The following is a 26939-nucleotide window of genomic DNA, read 5'->3' on the forward strand; positions in this document are numbered from 1 at the left end:
AACTTCTCAAAAAAGTCTCCTGTTTTACAGGACTTACATTTTTTTATAACATGGAAATGGAGGAAACCTTGACGATTATTTCTGTTTCATTTCCATTTTCACAAATGACTAAACCGGAATCCAGAGACGTAAACTGACATGGTCAAGGCTACACCATATCTTGGCTCCTAGTCCACGGCACTTTCTTTTCACGAAGCACACACACCTGGAACTTGAGGCTTATTAATGGGAATGTGTCAGCTTGATAGGTTGTTGTCTTTTAAGTGCCTTAATTAATTTAATTTTAAAATCAAGACTGGTGTAGGAGAGAAATTGAAATAATTTCCTTAAATTATTTCTAATTAGAAGTACTTCTAATAAAAGGTTTTTTCATTCATTCATTCATTCATTCATTCGTACTCAATGAGCGCTACCTGTCTAGTACAGTGCCTGGCATACAGTAGGAGTTCAATAACTATTTGAAAAAGGAATTATTGAATGAGCATCTAATCTGTTTGACACCATGTTTAGATCCAGAATACAAGTTAATAAAAGGGGCTACAGATATTAAACAAATAACTGCAAGGGTAAAATAAGTCCTGCAAGTACAATGTTATATATAGGGTAGGGCAAAAGTAGGCTTATAGTTGTGAATATGTGAAATACAGACTTCATTCTTATATTATTATTTATTAATTATTGTATTATTTTCTATATGAACAACTAAACCTACTTTTGCCCCCCTGTATTAAGAAGCAATCCTGGAAATAATCGCAGAGGAAGGAACTTCTACCCTGTTCATGAATACGGAGTGAGAGTTTGTCAGGTGAACAGAGTGGGGATGGTGGGGGTGATATTCCAGGTAGAGGGAACGTATCCTGGGCATGAAACGCCATGATAAGACTCATGGGGGGCTGGCATTTATCAGCGTGTAGGCAGGGGGGAGGCTCAAAGCCATGACTAAGCTACGGCAGAATTCAGTTTCTGTTTTATAGGGCTCTCCTTTGTGTCAGCATGGAGGGTGGATTTAGGACAGAGGGGATGCTGGGCATGAGGTCAAAGGCAGACATGCCAATCAAAAGATTACTATGATAGCCCAGGAAAGAAATGATGAGGACTTCTTATTTTGTCTCATTCAAAACTCAAAGGTTCATTAAAGTTTTCCTATAAATTCCAAGTAGCCCAAATCCTGAACTTTGCTGCCCGTCTCTGCCACTAGCCAGCTTGAAAGGATACAAAGTGAATTTCCTGCTCTTAAGTAGCAAGAGAGAAAAAAAACAGCACAAATGTCCAGACTTGGACATTGACTTGGCTCCCGACCAACTGGCTGAAACCCATTTCTGGCAATGCTTTGATTTCTCCGGCTGGAAAATTCCTAGACTATTATTTACATGAGTGAGAATTTCTTTCAGATTCTCAATGCATGGAAATAACATAAAAACGGAGGCTTTGCACTTTGAATTTAATTGCCAGTGTTTTGGCTCTCGTTTCACGGCCCAATACCCACCAGTAGGAGGCATTGTCTAAACACAGTTGGGAAATACTCATTCTTGGGGAATGACATTGTTTCCTTATCTGGCCGAATTCGGTCTGAGAAGGAGGACCGACTGCTGGCAAGGAAGGAAGAGCTCCACCCTCAGCCACGGCCACAGCTGCTCTGCCAATAAATAAGGCAAAGCATCTCCCCGCTTTATTTACCTCCAAAATGGATGCTTTCAATGGGATTTTGAAATTCATCCTGCACCAGAAAACGGTGATTGGCTACAGCTTCATGGCTCTGCTGACCCTGGGAAGCGAGCGGCTCTTTTCACTCGTGGCGTTCAAGTGCCCCTGCAGCACCGAGAATGTGGTCTACGGGCTGGTTTTCCTTTTTGCTCCCGCCTGGGTCTTACTCATCCTGGGATTCTTCCTGAACAACAGGTCCTGGAGACTCTTCACAGGCTGCTGCGTGAACCCCAGGAAAATCTTCCCCCGGGGCCACGGCGGCCGCTTCTTCTATGTCCTGGGCCAGATTACTCTGAGCTCCTTGGTGGCTCCAATGATGTGGCTGTCGGTGGCTTTGCTCAATGGCACTTTCTATGAATGTGCCATGAGCGGGACAAAAAGTGCAAGACTCCTGGGATTGATTTGCAAGGACAAGCCCAAAGAGTGCTGGGAAGAGCTTCACAAAGTGTCATGCGGCAAAACCAGCATGACAGCCACGGTCAGCGAGGAGCTGAAGCTGTCCCTGCAAGCTCAGTCTCAGGTAAAAAAAACAAACAAAACAAAACAAAAAAAACTTGGCTTTCCCTCCCAGCTTGAGCTATTCTCTCAGTTCGCCTTCTAGCCAGGGCTGAGTCTGAATCCTGCCAGAACAGTTTGAGACAAAATGGAAATTGGAACAGGATGCAGTGTTAAGACCATCTCGGGAAAAGCTTTTTAGAAGTCGGAGGGGCTCAGTAAAACTGCTGATTGAATTGTCTTTTCCATTTCCGAACAGAACATATCCTCTGGGTTCTGTGTACGTAAATACTTAAGTACTTTAAAGCTATCTCTCTGGGTTGACTTTATAAATAATGCATGATACTAACTCATAATTGAGTGTTAAGGCCAGAGCTGTAATTAGAAATTACTGCCATCTATCAATTATTTATTTTCAAATTGGTTTCTCAGGAAAAACAACAACAAAACCCACACACTTAGCGTTCATCTATTAAAATATAGCTGAACCAAATGAGTTAATACTGTGCAATGTTGCATGCAATATCGTTAAAAGCAAGATTCCCTTGAATGATTTTTGGCAACTTCTATCTCTGTGTGTAAATAGTGTCCGGATTGAGAAGAGTTTCCCAGATAACGTAGGAATTGGCCGTCTTTAGCCTCTGGTGAAAAGCGGTCATATTCTCTAGGGAGGTGAGTCCGCCGCTCTTTGTGCTGTACAGCTCAACAAGTCTTACATGACTTTAGAAGCTCACGACTCGGGGCATTGTTTTATGTACCAGAAGGAAATCGCAGCTTTCCCTAACTGATGTGGGGAAGTAGCTTGTCATCCTCCCAGGTTTGTGCGCACAAATCCAGATGTGAAGCCTTGCCCCGGCCTCAGGAAAGACTGCATTCCTGCTTGTGAGGAGAAGGAATTGCATTCCCCAAACCAAAACGAGCAATAAGTGTGGATAAACAGATCCACAACCGGTCAGCAATGCCACTTGTTTTGGAATAAACACGCTGAAAATAGTATAATTTTACTTTTCAACAAGGATTTACACATCAAGGCAAAGAGTATTTTTGAAATCCTGCATTCCAAAGCTGGCTGGCAGTGTTGTCATATACTTTTCATAAACCGATAAGCCTAAAATCTTTTGTGTAATGCATAAAGTACACCTTAGATAAAAACATGCCAGGCTCCCAGATGTCTTTTTTCTTTTGTTGAAGGAAGGTATTAATTAGGAATGTTATGACACAATGAGTGATTTATGATTTACGTCCCCAGGCACCAGGCTCCATTCAGTTAGTGCCAGATCCAAACACGCATCACCGTGTGAGCTTTTCTTCTCTAAACACAAGCACGAGGAAATCATGCACATGCTGTCATAGCTGAACCTGGGCACACCGACCTGTTCTACTTTTCAGCAGAATGAAAAGGACCTGGGGCTGATTCCTGGGGGAGGATGCATGAGGGATGTGGACAAGGCAAGCTGTGTCAATAGCAGGTGCTCACAGTAGTTCAGGTAATCAGGAGAAACAAACAGTCCAGACTAATAGTTGGGCATGTGGGTGGGGGTGAAAAAAGTGTCCCATCCATAGGTGGGGCAGAGAAACAAGAAACCCAGCTGGGTGATGCTCTTTTCTTAAGGCAGGTAAAGTGTAGTAGTGGAAAGAACTTGGCCTTGGAGTTGGCTAGCCTTGGGTTTGAGTCCTGACCCTACCAGTCTCCAGCTATGTGATCTAGAGCTAGTGATTTGACTTCTCTGAACCCCAGATTCCTCTAGTTGGGGGAATAATACTTGCCCTGCTGGAGGGTATAGAGATAATGGACATAAGGGGACATAAAGCTTCTGGCACACGATAATTGATGAGAAAACTGCCAAGGTTTGAGGGAGGAGACTCATCCAGAATGGGACACTATTGAAGGCTGGGGTGGGATCATGTACCATGTCTAGTTAGGCTGGGTACTATGAGTTGGGGAAGAACAAGAGGGCTCAGTACTCAGGTGAGAGCAAGGTGATGCTAGGGTCATTTCCAAGGAGGGAGGGGGAGGAGAGGGGGAGTTTGAAGCTGACCAAATGGTTTAAAACTCAAGCAGAATTGCCTCTGATATTGAGGTGAGATGGCCTGCTGACCTGCAGGAGGCCATGCTATAGGGGATGAAGAAAAGAGGAAGTTCTGAGGTAGTCAACCACAAGTCAGGTGAATACGAGGATTTTCACAACATGGTAGCTATGTCTAATTCATTAATCATGATAGAAAGATATCATGAGTTTAATCATGCATTTACATACACATATACATTTGAAAAATAGCATCCTATATAATAAAAAGGTAATATGCAAATTGCCCTAACAGCAGAATGACTGGGAACAACCAGTCACTATGATGCCCACTGACCACCAGGGGACACACACTCAATGCAGGAGCTGCCCCCTGGTAGTCACTGCACTTCCACAGGGGAAGCTCCGCTCAGCCACAAGCCAGGCTGATGATTGTGAGCACAGCGGCGGTGGTGAGAGTCTCTCCCATCTCCTTCACAGTGCTAAGGATGTCCAACTGTGGCTTAGGCCCGCTTCCCGTAGGGAGCAGGCCTAAGCTGGCAGGTGGACATCCCCCAAGGGATCCTGGGCTACCAGAGAGATGTCTGACTGCCAGCTTAGGCCCAATCCCCTGGGGAGTGGGCCTGAGCTGACAGGTGGACATCCTCGAAGGGGTCCTGAATTGCAAGAGGGCACAGGCTGGGCTGAGGGATCCCCCCCCTCCCTCCCACCACCACCACCACCACCACCACCACCACCACCACTACCGAGTGCATGAATTTTCATGCACTGGGCCTCTAGTCATGTAATAATAGCTCACACTTACTGAATGTACATATATGTCTACATCATCTCATTTTAATCCCCAAAATTGCCCTCTGGGATGGGTAACCCCCATTTTATGGTTGAGAAAACTGAGGTGCAGAGAACGGTCAGTAAAGGGAAAGTTGAGATTTAAACCCAACTGGTGCCAATCCAGAGTCAGCATTCATGTGGAGTCTGAGCCCTTCACAATGACTCCAAGGCCTGAGAGTGTGGGAACCACAGGTTTAAAGCATTGGAGTGTATCTGTAGTTCTGTTATGGTCTGAATGGGTTCACCCGCTGATTTTTGTCTCTATTTTCAAATAGGCCCATCTGCTGAGAAATACCAAAGGCCATTTCATTGAAATGTCAAGAGAAAGTTTGAAAGAGCTCATTAGTTGTCCAAATATGAAATTAATTCCAATTATCAAAATATAATTAGAACAACAAAAAAGTTTAGAAGATAAGTTGAACTATTTGGACTTCTGTTTTTAATATTCAGCGGGAGGGGGAGAAAGCCCAGCTGAGCCAGTCCATAATCAGAGAGAATTTTGTTTTTTCTAATTATCAAAATTCAGAACCAATAGTCCTGAAGGTTTGGAATCACTGTAATTTTTTTCTCAGCTTTTATGCAGGCTTTCAATTCTTACAGTTTCAGTCTCCTTACTGTATTATGTCTGTTTTACTTTATCATGATAATGAGTCATGAAATTTCCCTCAGAAGGGGTTGTTGCTCCCTACAAACAAGAGAACTTGGGAAAAATCAGTCACTAGATGCATATCTGCATTTATCAATGCCTGAAAACACATGGCTAAGGAACTGGTCATTTGCTCAAATGATCACATTTACCCAGGCACAGAAATGTTTGGTTTCCCTGATTCTTGGATAATCTATATTTTTTGCTTTTTTTCTATTTGCCTGCCTTCTGGTTATTTATTTGCATACCAGCAATGATGTCGAGGATGGAGAATAATTAGGTAAAGTCGAAATTTATTTTGACTGTTAGAAAAGTGTTGTTAAAAAAATAAGATGAAGGATTTCAGCTGAGATGTGGTTTTAATTTAGCCATTCACTTCCCAATACGATCACCCCAGCTCCCTGAGAAGTGGCTTTGCTTTTACACGCCCTCAATCTCTCTCTCTCTTTCTAAGATTCTAGGATGGTGCCTGATTTGTTCAGCATCTTTTTTCTCTCTGCTCACCACTTGTTATGCTCGCTGCCGATCTAAAGTTAGCTACCTTCAGCTGAATTTTTGGAAGACGTATGCACAGAAGGAGAAGGAGCAGTTGGAGAATGCGTTCCTGGACTACGCCAGCAAGCTGAGTGAGAGAAATCTGAAAAGCTTTTTTGAAAACAAGAGACCAGAGGTCTTCCCCATGCCTACTTTTGCTGCCTGGGAGGCTGCTTCAGAACTGCATTCTTTCCACCAAAGCCAGCAACACTATAGCACCCTGCACAGGGTGGTGGAGGAGGGTCCGGAACTTAACCCCGAGGAAGATGAGACCACAATAGTCCTTGTGGGTAGCGCCCACAGTGTGTAGTTCATCCACCATTGCTGACTCATGGTGTCCAGGGGTTCACTTCTTATAACATCTTGTCACTGCATCAGCCACAACCTGTGAATATCTGTGTTTTCTCACATTCCGTGTTTCTTTATAAGACAACAAGGCCAAGGGAAGCAGCTTTGCAGCTCCCAAGTGCAGACGGTGTTAGGATGTGCTGTGCTCAAACTGATGCAGAGTGACTGGTCAAGGATGGCGAGAAAGGTGGTCTTGCTTTGGGTGGGGGTTGGGTTCAGAATCTTCAAGTTTAAGATTTTGTGATTCAACAGCAAGACTCATGCAAGAGGGTCATGGCATCTGGGGAAGAAGTGGTGAGTTGTGAGTGAGACAGGTACTCTTAATGGACTACTGTACACAGTGGAATCTGCAGTGTAGTCAGCAAAATTCTCATCCTATAAATCTACCCTACTGCCCTTTAAGAATGTATAAAATTCTACCATCTGAAATTCATTTCCTCAGAATCTGAAGACACCAGTTCTCAAAAACAACACATTGAATGGATATAATGCCTAAAATTCTGATCTTCTCATCTGTTTAAGCATACAATAAAAGTATGCCCTGCAAGCAGGGTTGTATTAGGGCTATTGTGGGCTCTAAGTACTTTTGCTTCCATGGACCCCTTTCTACACTAAAAATACACACACACACACATTCATGACTGTGTTGATAGAAAATATATAAATATTATGTATTAAAAAATTTTCAACCCAAAAGTTTATTTTTTCCCCCAGATTTTAAAAGAAATTCAAAACACTTGTGGGCCCCTACAGGTATCATGGGCCCTAGGCACAGTGCCCACTGTGCTGAAGGGGGCAGTGAGCCCTGACTGGAGGTCTGTGGGAACTGTCCAAAGCGTGAAGCCCAAAATGTATACTGAGCCAGAATGAGACTCTAGGAGAGGCAAAAGGGCACGCTTGGAGGCTGAGGCTGGAGCTTGAGCACAGAGAGAAACCCTGGAGGAGGCCTCCATCACTGGTAAACAAGGCAATGCCAGTGGCTTTTTAAAAACTATATATTTTTATTGATTTCAGAGAGGAAAGGAAAGAGAGATAGAGATAGAAACATCAATGATGAGAGAGAATCATTGTTTGACTGCCTCTTGCACACCTCACACATTGAATAATAATTCAATGTATTATTTTTGAGAACTGATGTCTTCAGATTCTGGGGATTGAGCCCACAACCCGGGGATGTGCCCTGACAGGGAATTGAACCGTGACCTCCTGGTTCATAGGTCAACACTCTACCACTGAGCCATGCCAGCCAGGCCCCCTGCCGGTGGAGTTATTCCCTTTGGAGCAGGATTTTGATCAAGAGCATTAGGTTAATTTAATCCATTTTGTGGGTTGGAACATAGTTATTACACATATAAAATGTCCTATTTGAATCTGGAAGGAAATTTGCTTTTAGGCAGCTTCAAATAATATTTTCAATGTTCAGCTGCTACTTAAAATTGAGTTATGCAGAAAAAATACTTCTGTAGCTATAAGAAAGACCATATTCTAAATTTTGCTCTTCCACTAAGGAGGCAAGGTAGAATTAATGTATATGACAATCTATTATGCTCTGGGTAGTTTACATATGATTTATATTTAAAACTTACAAGTATACTGGGAAGGAAGTATTACTATTTCTACTTTTATAAATAAAACTAAAGTTCAAAAAGGTTAAAGTTAAGTCATAGGTAAGAGATAAACTAAATTTACACCTGAATTTATCTGACTCAACTTCTACCACATAAAATGTTGCATGATGTTGATATATTCTCAAATGTTCAGTTAACCATAAAAAGCATGTTTCCATTTGTAATATCTTAATCAATAAAGGAGAAAAAATTAAGAAAAGAAAAAAATAGTAAACACACACACACACACACACACACAGACACACACAGCATGTTTCCTCATTGAAGTATCAATGAGCCTGGCCAGCGTGCCTCAGTGGTTGAGCGTGGACCTATGAACCAGGAGGTCATGGTTCAATTCTCTATCAGGGCACATGCTTGGGTTGAGGGCTCGATCCCCAGTAGGGGGAGTGCAGGAGGTAGCTGATCAAGGATTCTCTCTCATCATTGATGTTTCTATCTCCCTCTCTCTTCCTCTCTGAAATCAATTAAAAATATATTTTTTAAGTAATAAAAGTCTAAACTCAGGTGATACTTAGTAATTGTGCGTAAAAACAATACTTGAAAATATATGCATCCTTTGGAAGAGTGCCTAACCCATACAATTATTACTAATTGCATCATGACAACATTTTATTCCAAGATTTAGCCTAAAGGAATGTACTTCTGCAATAATAATGGTTGCTGATGGAATCAACACAAGATTATTTCTCCTTGGGGTTTTGTTCATATCTGTGTCATGGGAGGAAAGGTGAGGGATAATAATCAGTGTCTTTAAAAATCTTGCTTCCTTAGACAAGTGGCTAACTATGAGTGGATCTCAATGATTCTGTATAGGAAGCCAAGCAGTTAAAGAAATATGCAGCTACAAATTAGTGTTGAATCAATGTCCATCTTCTTTGAAGTGAATGTCCTAGAAGACAGAGCTTCTCTCCCTACCTCCTACCCCAGAGAGAAGCTAGTTATCCCAATTACTGGTAGGGTGGGCTTTGCTTCAACCAAGACTATCCTATATAATAAAGCAGAAATATGCAAATTGACCATCATGCCCTCACAATATGGCTGCCTACAACCAGGCCAGCAGGGGGGTTAGTGAGGGACGACCAAACGACTGAACAAGCAGGCTGCGTGGGGTGACCAGGCCAGCAGGGGGGGAAGTTGGGGGCAACCAGGCCAGCGGGGGGGGGGGGGCAGTAAGGGGTGACCAGGCCAGCAGAGGGGGGCAGTTGGGGGCAACCAGGCAAGCAGGCAGGTGAGCAATTAGGAGCCAGCTGTCCAGGATTGTGAGAGGGATGTCTGACTGCCGGTTTAGGCCCAACCTAAACCGGCAGTCAGACATCCCCCAAGGGGTCCGGATTGGAGAGGGTTCAGGCTGGGTTGAGGGGACTCCCCCCGCCCCCCGTGGATGAATTTTGTGCACCAGGCCTCTAGTGCTTTATTGTATTTCTTTAGTTTTCCCCACTGTTAAAAATGACATTTTATCTTCTTTGAAACACTTGAAAGAGATAAAATGAGAGGCAACTCTGGGAGAATCGAGACAGAGGGTCTGGGGGAGTGGCAGCCCTCACATGCCACCTCACCTCTACTGCAGTCACTATAGAGTGCCAGGGAACACAGTTTGAAAACTCTTGTTCTAAAACAGTGGATGTCTATTAAGATCGCTTGGGGAGCATTTAAAAAGTTCTTATGGCCCAGCCAGTGTTGCCCAGTGGTTGAGCATCAACCTATGAACCAGGAGGTCACAGTTCGATTCCCAGGTTGCAGGCTTGATTCCCAGTGTAGGGTGTGCAGGAGGCAGCTGGTCAATGATTCTCTCATCACTGATGTTTCTAGCTCTCTCCCCCTCTACCTTCCTCTCTAAAAACAATAAAAAATATATTAAAAAATAAAAATTTCTTATGCTGGGCTTTATTCCCAGAGACCATGATTTAATTAGTTAAAAGTAGGATCTAGGCATCAGGATTTCCTCAGGAAACCTCCAGGTTATTGTATGGAGCAGAAAGACTGATAACCATTACCTTGGACAGTGACTAAGAGGTCAGGCCAAGCCTGGACAGAAGCTTACATCTGACACAAAGAATGACACCGCGCAGGGCTGACCCAGAGTTTGGCTGGCCTTTCCAAGGTGTCTCTAAACCCTTCGGCCCAGGTTGATCTTGATTTTTTCCTTTGGGATTTTGTTTTCCAGAGTATTTCCTAAATAGTTTTCATCTCCTTGTAAGGAATTTTGTTGTTAAAAGGTTACATTGATAAAATGCTCCCAAAGCTACTGCTATTTTAAAGTTGTGAATGAAAAAGGAGCTATGTAATATAACTGACAAGCTGGGGGTTGGGGGGTGGGGGCAAATGACAGGCCTGACAAGCTCAGTGACCAAAAGTAACCACGCAGGACGGTCTGATCACAAATTCCTCACTGGGCAGGTCATAACAGGTAGTCACATCCCAGGCCTACAGCTTCCTTAGCAAAGGTCAACCTTGACCTTAAGTGAGCTCTGTCTATTGTTCTCATGCATCTAGGGCAGGGGTGGGCAAACTTTTTGACTCGAGGGCCACAATGGGTTCTTAAACTGGACCGGAGGGCTGGAACAAAAGCATGGATGGAGTGTTTGTGTGAACTAATATAAATTCAAAGTAAACATCATTACATAAAAGGGTATGGTCTTTTTTTTTTTAGTTTTATTCATTTCAAACGGGCCAGATCCGGCCCGCGGGCCGTAGTTTGCCCACGGCTGATCTAGGGTAATATACCTTTGAAATTTCAGAGTAATTTTTTTTCTTTTTGTGAATCCTCACCTGAGGATATTTTCCCATTAATTTTAGATAGAGTAGAGGGGATGGAGGGAGGGAAGGAAGGGGGGAGGAGAGAGAGAGAGAGAGAGAGAGAGAGAGAGAGAGAGAGGAGAGAGGCACATGGATTTTACATGCCCTTGACCAGGAATAGAACCTACAACCCTTCAATGTTCGGGCTGACATGCTAACCACTTAGCCACCGGCCAGGGCCTGAGTAATTTTCTTTTCCTCCCCCTCGAAGGTACAACCACAGGCACAAGAGCACCAGACCACAGAACTTCTCATTATTATCTTGTTCCCTGAATACCATCTGTATGTGCTGTAAATGTTAATTATTAACTATTGTGTACCCATCAATGTAAAAGAAGTATGTTTCTCCATTTTGCTTTTTATCCAGTCTCGGAGATTTCCCTGCTTTGCTTTCCTCCTGCCTCCTTATCTACCACCAATTAATTTCATGTAACCCTCCTTACGTCTCCTCCTTTGATTCTAATGTATAAAATAAGCTGCAAAACTGCCATTCTCCAGAGCCTTTTCTCAGTCCATTGAGATTTTGCTTCCAGGCATATCCTCAAAATTTGGCTCCAATAAACTCTTAAAAGACTTTGCTATAGGCTGGACTTCTTTTGTCAACAAATCCACACACTTAGATTTGTTTTGTAAGTCAGTCTCCCATGAGTTTCATCCAAATAAGTTAAGCAATAAAAACAAATCCAAGAATCTGCAATGGGAAGTTGGGATAGACTGTATTTTTTAACCTTCTTTATTCACTTTAAAAAAATAAATTTATTTGGATAACACTGGTTAATAAATTACATAAATTTTAGACTAGATTTTCATGTGCTAAGATCTCTGGAAGACTGAAAATTTTTTCCTGGAATATAATAGTACCAGGAAGACAAGATGCCTCGTTAAAGTCAGACTTTCTCTAAATCCCAGTCACAAGCAGAATTGGAAGATGGACACTCCTAAGTAAGGGAAGATGAGTGGTAGAATTTGCTGAGACTTGAACTTTCAGAGGTACTTCTCTGTGACTAGAGGAAAAACAATGTTACATACTTGTAATCATAATGAACGTTTCAGGGCAATTTTCCTGCAGGTGCCTTGCCTTCCTAGAGGAACTCTGCCATAAGTAACTGATGTGGGTTAGACCCAGTCAGTCTGCAAGATCCACAGACCCTGTGGCTCTGCGTACATGCTTCTCCACAAAAGAAAACTTCCTACGTTTTTCTCCTTTCACCCCTTCCAGAGGTACAAGGAGGAATAGTTCAAGTACGTGGGTGCTTATAGAAGGCAGTTCTTGCCTACTCAGGGGGGAGAATTAAGTCTAAATAATTGTGTTTGTTTAAACAAGTTTCTTATTTTTAATCATCTATCTGGCATATTTTTGGCCCAAGGGGTAATAATTCTGGAAATATGTTATGAATTGCTTTTGCTGTTAATACTCATTATTTTTTAAATATTGAGAATTTTATAACTATAAAGGATTTTTCTTTCCTTTTAATTTTTCCACTCTCTTATCCCCAGCTAAAAAAAAAAAAAAAATGCCACTCAGTAGGAAACTGGCCTGACATTCAGCTAGCGCTGATGCCAGCTCCTCTGGAATGCTGTGTGGTGTTGTGCTGTGACTTCCATGGAATTCAATCCCTGCCTATCAAGGGCTCCCACTTATTTTAATATCATATGTTGGAAAATGTGAAAAAGGTTCAATAGGCTCTTACCACTAAATTGTGAGTTAGCCTTTGAAAACAGTAATTAATAGCAAAGAAATTCAAAGGAAAACCTAATACTATCTATTGTAGTACAACATCATTTTTCCTAGAATTCGGTTGCCTCCCCTCTACCAAAGCATCTCTCTGTGAGTTTACTGTTCTGAGAAATGTCCATCCCACTCTTGCTAATATTTTAAAATATTTACTTTCGCCAGAGCAGGCTTGGCTCAGTAGATAGAGCGTCAGCTTGCAGACTGAAGGGTCCCAGGTTCGATTCTGGTCAAGGGCACATACCTCAGTTGCAGGCTCCTCCCTGGCCCAGGCCCTGCTCAGGGCTCCTGCAGGAGGCAGCCTATTGATGTGTTTCTCTCACATTGATATTTCTCTCTGTCTCTCCCTCTCTCTTCCACTCTCTCTAAAAATCAATGGAAAAATATCCTCAGGTGAAGATTTTTAAAAATAAAATAAAATAATAAAATATATACTTTCTACTAACACTGTAGTTTCCCCTGGAATGCTTCCTAGGGGATACACAGTTTTGAAAGATTTCCTTACTTATTATCTGCAAAATACCTAGCAAAGACAATTATTTTTATTTCAATACCTTATAGTTAGCATGTGAAATGGAGCCTGCTACACTAGTCTATGCAGGAATTCTAGCCTCTGGGGCAACAGAAAACAAGCACTAGCATCAGTAAGATGAATAATGTGAGCAGAGGACTCACAAGCAAAAGACTCATAAATTGCTGTTACTAATTTTTCAGACAGAAAGAGCAAGGTTTGTAACAATTCCTTTGCCCTGTTTTAGAAAATCTCAGAATGTTTGTCATACCCAAACCTGCTTCCTGAGGGGTTTCCTATGACGGTCATGTTCTCTGTCTCATTACCCTGATGTTCTAGCCACAATTAATAGACTAGAATGGGCATTTGAGAGGCCGGGCAATCAGCCCCATCATTTGGTTACAGGCCTGGCAGTGGCCTAGCATGAAAACTCTGGGCAACAGAGGGCTACTGATTGACTGGACAGGTTGGGACTTTGAATATGAGACAGAGAGAGTCACAGTTTGGGTGACTGGACAGAAGACAAAAGAAAGTAAGCGGAAGCCAAGTAGACACTGTGAGGCGGCCGAAGGACTGATGTGGAGGGAAGAAAGGGAAGTAGTGTGGTGAAGGGGGAGGGAAGGGTGGTAGAGAACGTCAATGGGGGGAAAAGGAGACATCCGTAATACTTTCAAAAATAAAGATACATTTTTTAAAAGAAAAAGAATAGAAAGGGGTAGGGATCAAATGTATAAATTGCCAGTCATAAAAACAGTCACAGGGATGTAAAGTACAGCATCAAGAATATGGTCAATAATATTGTAATAACAGTGTATGATATTATGGTGTCAGATGGTACTGGACTTATCGGGGTGATCACTTTGTAAGGCATATACATGTCTAATCACTACGTTCTACACTGAAACTAATGTCATATTATATGTCAACTATAATTGAAAAATAAAAAAAATTATTTAAAGAAGATATTAGTAATTAGTTGCAAGAGCAAAGTAAGCAGAGAATAGCTGAGTCACCAGAACTGCGGAGGAGAGAAGTAGGTAGGGAAGTGCAAATGCCTGCTCCTGAGATGACAAGGGAAACCAAAGGATTTTCTAATTTCTGTTCTCCCATGAAGCCTAGCGATTGTGTCCCAGGATATCCTTACAATAAACCCCTATGGCCTGATGTAACTCCAACCTAAAAGGGTCTAGCTAACACAATTTGGCTCCATGATGAATTTTAGGCTACATTTCAGATATTTACCATAATAAATGAAAATGATTAATTTATATCTAATTAGCTTTTCTTAATAAAACTGTTGCTATACATGTGTTTGAAACCATCGAACATATTTTTGTGTAACTAGGGAGATTTTTTTAGATCTTAGTCAGAGAGAGGTATAATTGCATTTTCTATTTAGCCTCATAATAAACTGGAAGAGATACATGCCTGTTAGGTTAAGGGAAATGCAATATCTAGTAATTTGATTCTATTTAATGCTTGCATTTTATAATCACAGTTGACTTCAGTGTAGCAAGAATGGCTCTCCTACCTCTCCTGCAATTATCTACAATCATAAAAATAGCGGGGGGAAATAAAGGGTTTCAATAAAATTATCAAGATGAATTCACTGTCTATTGTTTAATAAGAATCAGATATTTTCCTGTCCAGAATTCCATTGCAGTGCAAATCTTGTTATTGTGAGCAACCAGACAGGTTTGGATTTTCAATGTAGTAGTAAGTACTGTTGAAATAAGGGGGCTACAAGTGATGGGTGTTAAAGTGCGAGGGGAAGAGTAGGAGACTTTAATTTGGAGATGAATGTGGACTACTGCCCTCTTCTGGAAAGAGTAGGAGGAGCAACAGTGTACAGATGTGTGGTAAGATCTTCAAACATTTTCCAAATTCACTTCAGTAATATGTAACATATGTCTACAATATTCTGGTTTGCCATTCAGTCACATGTAATATATATCTACAATGTTCTGGTGGGTCAAACCCTAAGAATACCTGGAATTATTCTTCCCTTTGAAAAGCTTACAGACGTGATGGGGAAATGAAATATCCCAGAAATGAAAGATAACTTTAATGGATAATACAATAAAGTATCAAATCAAACGAAGTTTGTTTATATTACCATGGTTCAATAAAACTCTGTATTATTCTATTCTTTGTAAAACACTTTTTCTTTAGTTAGATGAGGAATAGAAATATCTACAAAAGAAGCTGCCCAACCAGCATGGCTTAATGGTTGAGCATCGACCTATGAACCAGGAGGTCTTGGTTCAATTTTCAATAAGGGCACATGCCCAGGTTGCAGGCTCGATTCCCAGTTGGGGGTGCGGGGGTGGGGGGGAGGGAGTGCAGGAGGCAGCCCATCAATGAGTCTCTCTCATCATTGATGTTTTCTATCTCTCTCTCCCTCTCCCTTCCTCTCTGAGATCAATAAAAAATATATTTTAAAAAATGTTTTCTTTTTTTGGGTTTCTCTCTCAGCACTAAGGAATTCTTTCGCATATTTTTTCTTTCATAGTAGCTAATCACCTATATAGTTAATAAGTTTTTATATTAAACTTTGTTTGTTGAAATGATTGTGTGGTTTCTATCTCCCGACTGGGCCCTCACTCACTCTCCTTCAAGAAAGGCACACCCTCGCCCTAACAGGTTTGGCTCAGTGGATGGAGTGTCGGCCTGCGGACTGAAGGGTCCTAGGTTCAATTCTGGTCAAGGGCATGTACTTTGGCTGTGGGCACATCCCCAGTAGGGGGTGTGCAGGAGGCAGCTGATTGATGTTTCTCTCTCATCGATGTTTCTAACTCTCTACCCTTCTCCCTTCCTTTTTGTAAAAAATCAATAAAATATATTTTAAAAAAGAAAAGCACACCCCTCTGAAAATGTCTAATCAAGTCAGATTTGAATGTCCCTGTTGAGGTGTTAAATCGGTGCTTCTGAGTACAAACCTGGATGGAGATTGCACTTCCATGGCATGGAGCTGCCAATACTCTGTGACTTGGGGGTTTTGGGCTTCAAAGCATTTGAATAACTTGAATAAATTCAGCCATGGCAGTTTTGTGCCTTCAGATCAGAATTAGGACAAAAGAAATATGACTAGTGTGGTTTGCTGGAACCCTTCTGTATAGACTCAGCTCTCGTCTTAAATAGAGCAGTTTATAAATAAAAATGATTCCCTAGTTTAAAAAAAATCCCTTTGCCATTGAGATTTCTTTCTGGATTATACTCCTAAATCTTGCTCTAGAGTTCATGCTTACAACATTCACCACTTAGATTTCCTTCCCCGCTTTAGGCATTTTCTTTTCCTTTTTTTGCCTCCTATGAACATTTCCTTTTGACTATTTCATTGATTTTATATCACTCATACACACAAAAAAATCATTGTTTATACATTTAATTAAGGCAAAGTTTCAATGCATACTATCAGAAGGAAAATATCTCATTTTTGCTTCCCAGAATTTCCAACATGTACAACATATTGGGTTCCAATTTTTTAACATAAAGATCAGAATTTCGAGTTTTAAAAGTATCTTTATATTTTGAATATATTTTGTGTTGTGTTTTAAAATTTCATTCTACTGTGATAATACCAATGACGTGATGTTTATCCTGAAAAATTATAAAGTCCCTCTATGCCCCTCAGCACAACCATCCTAATGGCATTGGCCTGACAGTGAGAAGCTTGTCCATGCTGGGCCGAGCAGCTGTTAGCACTGTCAGTAACTGGAAAGTATGAATGCTTTGGAGGAGACCTTGGAAGTAACAACCAGGATGCTCAGCTATTTATAATTATAGTTTGGTGTCCAGATTTTAAATTCAGGAGAACTTTAGCTGAAAGAGGCCTCATCTGACAGATATAGAAACTGAGTTTCAGCCCGGCTCAGCGACTTTCTCAGGGACACACTGAGGGAATGGGCTGAGCGGGAAGAGGATTCTTCCCTTTCCATCTCTGCCGCATTGGATTTGGTTACACCACTGCTCTGAATCTGATGAGGATCAGAGCTCCTTGCGTTGAAGTTACTTTTAAAAGGCAACATCATCCTAGTTCTTGTCAAGCCTAGCCTTTATGATCATTTGTATTTTAATGATCAAGTTTTTCTCTAATTAGCTTCTCCTAATAAGAAAACTTCATCATAAATGTGTTTGGAAACCATGAAAAATATTTTTATGTATCTCAGGAGGTGTTTTTTAGACCTTAAACCAGAGAGAGGTACAATTGCATTTTCTACTTACCCTTATAACAAACTGAAAGAGATTTGTTCCTGTTAAATTATAGTTAAACTCTCTAATATTTCGTTATTTCAACTAAAATCAGCTAAGGTAACTCTGCTGCAAATTCCACATTTTCATTTTTCTCAAAACAATGACCATAGCAGGAGAAAATCTTCAAAGGTATATTTTAGAGGAACAATTATATTTTTTTAAAAGCACTGGAATCAGGTCAGAGAAATAAAGTGTAAGCTGGCTTTTCTACCTGTCTCTGGTGATGTCATCTAAGTCTCAATTACATCATCAGTAAAATGGGGCTAATGAGAGATGCTCTCTACTTCACAAAGCTCTTGCACGGAAAAAATAGATAATAGGTGGGAATTACTTTGAACTTTTCTTCAGAAAATCTCTGTATTACTAGTTTTTTAAAATATCATTTTATAATGCTAACAATTTGTTATATGTCTTATTTAAAATGTGTTGTATTTTGAGACAATCACTACAAAAAGCAGATTTAAATATGATAATATCACAATTTAAAAATGAATACCTTTTTGTCAGTGGGTAGTTGAAATATTGGGGGGCTCACTTTGTAAAGTATACGATTGTCTAACCACTATGTGGCTGTACACCTGAAACTAAAAGAAAATAATATTGACTGTGAATTATAATTGAAAAATAAAATAAATACCTTTTAATGTTGCAGGAAGATGGCTTTAGAATTAGCCTGCCATCCCTTTTTTATATGGAATACTAGGGGCCCAGTGCACAAATTTGTGCACCTTGAAAGGAACTGTGGACTGCAAGGCTGCAGTGGGCACAGGGGCGGGTCTCGGCCCATCCTCTGTGCCCCCACCTGGCCCCTCCCACTGTGGCCTCTGGTCCCCTCTCTGCCGGCAGCCCTGCTCCCACTGCTGCTGCTCCCACACACTGTCGGCGCCGGCCCCGCTCGCACCCGCTGATGGTGCAGAGCAATTGGGGCCAGCGCCAGCAGCGGGTGTGAACGGCGGCTGCTGCCCCGATTGCCCCTCAGGAGCAGGGGGAGGTGGAGAAGCCCTGAGGGGTGATCGGGGCTGGCAGCTGCTGCTTGCACCTGCTGACAGTGCCGAGCGATCGGCCAGCGCCGGGAGCCAGCAGCGGGTATGAGCGGGGCCGGTGCTGGCAGCAGGTGCGAGTGCCAGGCAGGACTGCGGCTCCCGGGAGCAAAGAATTTTTGTTAACCACCAGAGGCTCGCCCTGATGACAGCGACCAGCACCCCACCTTGGTCTGGTGCCCCTGCTCACCGGCTCCACCATCCCATGGGGCTGACACCCGCCATGTTCGGCACTCTACCACCTGCTGCCGATGCTCACCACGTTCTGCACGCGCCCCTTGGTGGTGAGCGCACGTCATAGTGACTGGTTGTTCGGTTGTTCAGTTGTTCCGCCGTTCGGTTTATTTGCATATTAGGGTTTTATATATACAGATAAGGCTGACTAAATATAATTTGGTCTCTGTCATGGGATTTGTTTTTATACCACTAGATGGTGCAATTTGAGGTCTAAAGCCTGTCCAAAAAAATTATCAGAAGCTTAGTGATAGAGTTACTTTCCCTTTGGAAAAGGCAAAGTGAGGAAAACGAGAGGGGGCTGTTAGTAATATATGAGGTCACATGATTGTCCTCTCCCAGAGGCAGAGGAGTGTAGAGTAGAGCATGAGATCAGGAGACCTATTCCTATGTATAGTCTTTCACTAACTAGCTCTTAGATGACTCACTTCACTCATCTGGACATGGGTGTTTCTTCTTTCTCTGCTTCCCTCTCTTCCCTTCTCTGGAACCAGGACAGAGATCACGAGTTCTGTGGCGGCCACGATATGCAGATGAAGTACTCAACAAGGACAATGCCAGTGTTCTGTCTAAATGTGTGGTCTGGGAAGGCGGCCAAACAAGTCACAACCATCGGGTTCTGCTCCTGTTCCTGCTATGCTCCCCAGGCAGCACTAAGCCTCCTCTGATCTTGCCCACTTCTCTATAAAACCGACTCTCACATCTGACACCCACCTCCTCTGAGCAGAGACTACAAGGATGGATGAGACAATGCAGCCAAAGGCCAGACCTTTTAATGAAAGCTAATTATAAGCAAAGCATTTGTGTGAATACATAACTAAAACCTGACCTTTCATCTGTGTTCAAATGCTCCCGAATTGGGTGACATCATTCCCACATGTGAAAGAGTATTTTGCTGGAGAAGTGAAAATTATTAAGGGGGAGGAAACCAGGCCTTTGAAGGAAAGTGCAAAGACCAGGAGACAACCCCTCTGCACAAAAGAAGGGTGAGGGTGGCAACATATTCTCTTCACTGGTAAGAAGGAAACTTGCAATAAGAGTGGAAGTTTTGAACCCATTTGGAGTTGATTTGTGTGTAGACTCTAGGGTAAGGGTCCAATTCCATTCTTTTGCGTGTGGACGTCCAGTTTCCCAGAACCATTTGTGAGAGAGACTATCCTTTCCCCTTTGCTATATTCAATGGTGAAAAATTGCAAGCTTCACTCATGCTCAACACAGTTCTAGAAGTCCTAGCCAGATCAACTAGGTAAGAAAAAAGAAATAAAAGGCATCCACATTGGAAAGAAAGACGTAAAATTATCTTTCTGCAGATGATATGATCTTATAGGTAGAAAATCCTAACCACTACACACACACACACACACACACACACACACACACAGAAGCTGTTAAAACTAAGAAATTATTTCAGAAAAGTTGCAGGATACAAAATCAACAAACAAAAATGAGTTGTGTTTCTACATACTACCAATAAACTATTCAAAAAAGAAATTAAGGAAACAATCTTATTACAAAAGCACCAAAAAAAAGGATAAAATACCTAGGAATAAACTTAACTAAGGAGGTGAAAGACTTATTTACTGGAAACTATAAAACACTGATGAAAGAAATTAGGTACAAACAAATGGAACGACATCCTGTGTTCATGGATTGGGTAACTTAATATTATTAATATATCCATACTACCCCAAGTGATCTATAAATTCAATACAGTCCCCATCAATATTCCAATGGCACTTTTTACAGAAATAGGACACAACCATCTACATTTATATATTGTGAATATTTGCTTTCCATCAACATAGCTCATATTCTTGTAGTATTTCCCATAGAACTGGTATAGTGAAAATCTATTTCATTTTACAAACCACTGCTTCAGGATCTTAATTATAGGCTGCAAATATGGAAAGAGAGAAAAAAATATAACCTGTTTAGTAGTGTGGTAAACTCACCACACTAAGACTAGAAAGCCTAGATTTTAATTTCAACTATATGATTCACTAGCCATGAAATAATAAAAGTAAGAATAACAATAAATGGAAAAATATTTCATTTGGATTGCTTTTTAATGTGCAATATTTTTCACATATGCTAGTATTTGTTTAGCAAATTCTTTCTGGGGCTCAGTTTGCTTATCTGGAAAGTGGGGATAAGAACTCCTAGTCTGCCTGCTTCACAGGAATACTGTAAAAATGAAAGACAAAAAATATGTAAAACTGCAGTTAGAATCACAAACCGCTATGTAGAACTATTATTGACACTAATGTGAAGAGTCAATATGACAATGGATGACCCCATCGAGGGTGACGAGAGAAAAGAAGAATGAGACGAACTAGATTGGTCAGTTGTGAAAACGTGGAGGCAGCATTCCTGGGCCGCATAAATATCTCTTATCCACGCAGATGTCTCACAAGTGAACAAGGCAAGGAATTCTGGCTAAGGACACATTTCCCAATCTCATCTCCTATCGAAAATTTGATCTCGTCCCAGATGATTCCAAGCTGCCTCTCAAGGCTGTGAAAGTTCTTAGAGCACATACATTTATAGGAAGCTTTCTTTTTCTCTTGGGAAAACACTTGTCCTAGAATGAAATGGCTACAGTATTCTCTGACACAGGCAAAGACGACCTCCTTCCACCTGCTGAAAATGATTACATAAAGAAATTGGTTCTGGGCCTGTGTGTTATAAGGCTGCCTTATTACACTTCCCTTCTGCTTACCTTCTAAAACATTTCCCCAGTGTGGGACACATACCATTTGGTCAGAAAAATCGATAGATGCTTAAATGCCTGGAAGCATTTATCTGTGTTCTCAATAGCTTTATCTCTGTGCTGAAATAAAATGCTTTTTGATCGGAATCCTCTCTCTTCTCACCTAATAATGGATACAGATGGAACCTCTTCAATCAGAGCAGAAAACCACCAAACTCAGGACGAATTAAAGGGTTTCAAAACATATTGACAGAGCTAAAAATGCTCTTACCTGGGCAATTATGTCTGTAATTTCTGAATAACTGTGGCATCGGCCCACACAAGATCGAGCCAAAAAGTCTTCCACCAGCCGCGTTCCAATGCCGTATCCCCTGTGGATGAAGGAAAGACTGTGGTCTGGAAATAATATTCGAGTACTTAGTGCTAAGTTTGTCAGTGTTTAAGAATGGATTCATCTAGTTAGCACTTGCCAACTGGATTACAGACTAAACCTAACGTGACAAGTCAAATGGCTATTTAAAAGTGGGCTTCTTATTTGTCCCACAGACCACAGAAACAGAGGGCAACAAGGCCCTGGCCGGGTAGCACAGTGGGTTAGAGAGTTGTCCTGATACACCTAGGTTGCAAGTTCCATCTCCAGTCAGGGCACATACAAGAATCAACCAATGAATGCATAAATAAGTGGAACAACAAATCTCTTTCCTCCTCCTCCCCCTCCCCCTCTTCCCCCTCCTCCCCCTCCTCCCTCTCCTCCTCCTCCTCCTCTACTCCCTCCTCCTCCTCCTCCTCCTCCTCCTCTCTCTGCAACACATCCAGGGAATCTTAACTAATCTACAAGCAAAGGAATTTGAGGAATCAGGGATGGCCCAAACTTAGCTTTGCACACTAAAGGTAAATAAGGTTGGTTGGTGTTTGTGGCCTAATGTTTCTCATTAGCAACTAACTTTCTCATCATTAGCTGTTGAGAATGAGGGTCAGTTAACCTTGTCTGCTACAGGTGTGGTACCTAGATGCTCATTCTTCTCTTAGCAGAGTCATTGTGGTAGGAGGGCAGGCATGCCTGGGGTGGGCTCTAGAAGGAGGGGATGAGGGGAATAGAAAAATAAATTTTTGTTGCTAGTGTAGATGTCAACAGTTAGAACTCTGAGTTTTCGTGAAAAGAAAACAGAGCCAAGTTCAGAAAATTCATTTTTTCATTTCAGGGAAACCGAATCTGTGGGACTTGGGAGAAAGCATTTGTAATAGCTCTACCTCACAACGAATAGCTTGAGTAGTACTTGCAGTACAATCGTGAAAGCATTTTATTGAGATGTGATCTGAGTATGTGGCTAAGATGGCTAGCAGACACCTTCAGCAAGATCAGCCTAAGAACTTTCAATCTAGCTGAGGAAATATGACCTTCATGGTGGAAATAAAGAAGAACAAGACTTCCTTTGCCAAACCACTGACACAAAACTGGGCTTTTCATTTCACAGCAACATGTGCATAAACCAGTGAAATGATCTGAATGGAGCAACAGAACACCCCGCAGGATAAAGACACCAAAGTTTGTAGAGGCAATATTTGCTCCTAGGGCCTAAGAAGGGGGGAGACAGATTTGATGTCAGAGTGCTCATTAATTCACTAAATCTAGCGATATTCTATTAATTTTTCCGAGTGGATGGCGATATTAAATTTAGCTTACTTGCCTTTCAAGAAAAATGTTTTGTGATTCTAGTCAGGAAGTTCTCACAGAATAGACTTTTTAAAAACAGAATGTATACTTTACAGAAATAGTTGTACCAGGATTTTAAAAATGTTCTCAGTGTTTCTAATTTTTATGCATACACACAGGCTTGGCCACTGGGAATAGTGACGGGAAGCCAGAATGTTATGGTCAGTGCCGTATATATACATATATATTGCTTTGGTCAAAGGGTTTGCTTCTGCAAAGTAGATATTGTGTTTACTTATATATCAAATTAAAAATGTAAAATGCAGAAGCTATTAAAGATATCCAGATGTGAATTATTGTGTTTCTTAAGGCAAGTCCTTTTGGCAGCCTCTCAAAATTTATTCTTTAACTAATATTTCATTCATATTTGTTAAAATATGCCCTCAAGTAGTAGCTAACCAGAGATAATTCTTTTTAGTCAAATAAGCGAATTTCTGTATTTTCTACCTATGTTCCCCACAACAATGCAAATCTAACATAAGCTAAATAAAATGGTGTAACTTCTGGACACGCTATATGGCTGGTTGCATTGTGACCCAAGTATAAAATAGCTTACGCAGCTCCCACTCTTACTGACAGTTTAGCCAAGGAAGTGCTTCTGACTAATTAAGAAGAAATGAAAAAAAAAAAAGAAGTACACAGATCAAAATAAATACAGGACAATGAAAAAGAACTTTCTAATAGAAAAAAATAATAAGCACATAAGAAAAAGAAAGAAAAACCAAGGTTTTGAGAGAAAAAAATATTTAATATTTATTTTATGGTTTGTTTGTTTTTTCCTGTATTCAGTGAACTGAAAATACAGTGAACCCTTTTTAAAAGCTCTAAAATGCTCAACTCAGCTAGGCTAAATTTCCCATTCAACCTGTCTGATTAAATCTTCTACAGATTTTTCAGTCATTGTCCTGTTAGAACCCTTTTCAGAATCCATAATTAAGAAGTTTAAAAATGTTGACAGATATTTTATTACTTTTTATTTTTATTTATCAACTCTAGAAAGAGAAAAGAAGGGAGAGAGAGAGAAACATTGATTTGCTATTTCACTTATTTATGCATTCATTTGTTGTTTCTTGCATGTGCCCTGAAACCTTGGCCTATGGGGACAACACTCCAACTAGTTACCCGGCCATGGCCGACAGATATTTTATTATTGAGCAATAACATAACGTTCATATAATTATTCTGAGAAATTTAAAGGCTGAATTTGTGCAAAAGGAATCTCCATTAATAAAGACAAGAATAATGAGCATTTAAAATGGAAGAAGTGGGTTCCACTAATATATATATATCCTGGTGCACAACATTCGTGCACTGGGGGGGGGGGGGGGTTTCTCAGCCAGGCCTGCACCCTCTCACAGTCCAGGACCCCTCGGGGGATGTCCGCCTGCTGGCTTAGGTGGACATCCCCTGAGGGGCCCTTAGCACTGCTGTGAAGGTGGGAGAGGCTCCCGCCACCACCACTGCGCTTGCCAGCCATGAGCCCGGCTTCTGGCTGAGCAGTGCTCCCCTGTAGGAGCGCACTGACCACCAGGGGGAAGCTCCTGCATTGAGCATCTGCCCCTGGTGGTCAGTGCGCATCATAGCGATCAGTTGTTCCACCGTTTGGTTGATTTGCTTATTAGGATTTTATTATATAGAATATATATATGTATTTTTTGTTTTTTAATCCTCACCTGAGGATATTTTCCCCATTGATTTTTCAGAGTGGAAGGGAAGGGAAAGGGGAGAGAGGGGAGAGAGAAACATGCGACCCAACTGAAGATCAAACTTGTACCCTTTTGGTGTACCCCACAATACTCCAACCAATGGAGACACCTGCAAGGGTCCATTAGTAGCTTTTTGCATATCCTTCCACAGACAGTCTATGCTTATGTAAGCGCATATATATATATATATATATATATATATATAGTTAGTGGAAGGAGTTATGTTAGAACAAAAGCTTTCTGAAAAAAAATCAAATTTGATGATCCATCATGTTAAAAGAAAAAAAGTGTTTTACCACCTCCTTTGCTTATAAATGACTAGCAAAGAAATGATTTCCAACTAAAAAGAAAACATTCCATGCCTGATATACATGGGAAAAGTCCCTTCCCACTCTTATACTTTATGACAACCCAAATGTCGGCTGGCAGAAATGATGTCTAACCTTAAGATGTTATTTATTCAGATAGAAGATGAGCCAGTGGGATGGAGCAAGAGAAGTCAGGGTGGGGAAAATGCAGAGGATGCTAAGAAACAACGCACATTCCATAAGAATGAAAGACTTCTACTTACATTTTATCTAAATATGTATTCACATCTTCATCTTTTTCATAATCCTTGCACAGTTGGGCAACCAGAGCTCCATAGGTTAGGACAAAGAGATCTTTGTTCTGGAGAAAAATGGGTAGTTTCACGTTATAGGCAGTTACAAATAATACACTGCTCTGGCTTTTAGTTGGATGCAGACTTCCAGATCATCTGTTCACTTTTCCACTCTCCATTCTACTCATATTTGCATACATTGCTGGGGGCGGTGGGGGCATGGGGGGCTATGAAATAAAATTAATTTCTTAACATAAATTTTTTTCTGCATTTGTTTGTATGGTATAACTTGCAATATTATTTTCATGGAGAAAGTTTCTGAAGAAATAGTAATTGCTAGTATAAATTCCTGTTGTTCTAGAATGGCCTTTGGTAGATGCTGTCCATGTTCAGTTGGAGGCATAACTGGGTGAGACTTCTCATGAGTCTGCATACTTCCTAATGGGTTCCAGACCTGCCAGGAAGACCATCGGGATGAATCCAACTGCAGCAGGAAATTTATGGTTTTGTTCTTTATACTTGTACTTCCTTATAGATCTCCAAAATATGCCTTATATTCAGAGTGAATTAAAAATTGAAACTGAGGATAATTTAGGTTTGGTTTCACATAGATAGGTTGAAAATATGGGAAACAACACAAAGCACAATCAATCCATTTCAGAAAGTCTCTGTTTTGCCTCTACCATAGATACTATCTAAGAATGGAAAGGGGATATTAGAGATAATTTATTCCAATGTTCTCAGTCCTACAGAGGAGGGAATGGGGCCTCAGGAGGAATGAGTGACTTGCCCAACTAGCCAGCAGCTGGCAGAGCCCGGAGGAAGCCTGAGACTGCAGGTCCCCCCTCCACACACAGCAATTATCGCTGAGGTGCACAAAAGAAGGCATGTTTTGAGTAGAGGTGGGTGGAAGATGGAGGTACTAGGGATTACCACTGTTGAAAATAATCTTGTGCATAATTACGTATTTTCATGAAAGGTCAAATGTGGATTCCAGGTTAGAAGAGAGGTCCTTACCTCTAGGCCCAGGTGTCTTGGACAGATAGCCTAACCTGCAGGGGAAAATAAGGCCTGATAATATGTATTTAATTTCTTCTTTTAATCGTGGACAGAAATGTCTCAACAAACCAATACAATTGTTTATTCAACAAGGGGGCTGCTATAAAATATTACATAATTTTGAGCCAAATACTTCCAAAATTGGCCCAATACCACCAGTGTCTACTCCAGGGGTCCTCAAACTTTTTAAACAGGTGGCCAGTTCACTGTCCCTCAGACCATTGGAGGGCCGGACTATAGTTTAAAAAAAAACTATGAACAAATTCCTATGCACACTGCACATATCTTATTTTGAAGTAAAAAAACAAAACGGGAACAAATACAATATTTATATTTGCATGTGGCCCGCGGGCTGTAGTTTGA

The 26939-nt window shown here is 41.2% G+C and overlaps 2 protein-coding genes across 6 annotated transcripts in view; one reads left to right on the plus strand and one right to left on the minus strand.

Moving 5' to 3' along the window:
- TRAPPC3L (trafficking protein particle complex subunit 3L) overlaps positions 1-26939 on the minus strand; it is a 51353-nt gene that overhangs the window by 5892 nt on the left and 18522 nt on the right. For 4 of the 5 annotated variants that reach the window (XM_070417518.1, XM_070417519.1, XM_070417520.1 and 1 more), the window contains 2 exons: positions 25488-25585; positions 21768-21867 (listed from right to left, as the gene is read on the minus strand). In XM_070417518.1, coding sequence (XP_070273619.1) covers positions 21768-21867; positions 25488-25489 — 102 coding nt within the window. In that variant the 5' untranslated portion in view covers positions 25490-25585. Of the gene's footprint in view, positions 1-1677; positions 2001-21767; positions 21868-25487; positions 25586-26939 lie in introns of those variants that run through there. The other variant, XM_070417522.1, reaches the window with a different exon arrangement.
- On the plus strand, positions 1551-8722 carry CALHM5 (calcium homeostasis modulator family member 5). The gene is made up of 2 exons (XM_070417516.1): positions 1551-2224; positions 6161-8722. The coding sequence occupies exons 1-2, from the start codon at positions 1685-1687 to the stop codon at positions 6548-6550; spliced, it is 930 nt and encodes a 309-aa protein (XP_070273617.1). The 5' UTR covers positions 1551-1684; the 3' UTR covers positions 6551-8722.

This window comes from Myotis yumanensis, unplaced genomic scaffold (assembly GCF_028538775.1).
Source record: "Myotis yumanensis isolate MYYU_CA2020_CCGP unplaced genomic scaffold, mMyoYum1.0.hap1 SCAF_6, whole genome shotgun sequence".
Lineage (NCBI taxonomy): Eukaryota > Metazoa > Chordata > Mammalia > Chiroptera > Vespertilionidae > Myotis > Myotis yumanensis.

Excerpts from the sequence above, each read along its gene's own strand:
- CALHM5 (XM_070417516.1), top strand. The coding sequence starts at position 1,685 with ATGGATGCTTTCAATGGGATTTTGAAATTCATCCTGCACCAGAAAACG. Across the intron at positions 2,225-6,160 it reads CCCTGCAAGCTCAGTCTCAG|ATTCTAGGATGGTGCCTGAT; the intron begins GTAAAAAAAACA and ends TCTCTTTCTAAG.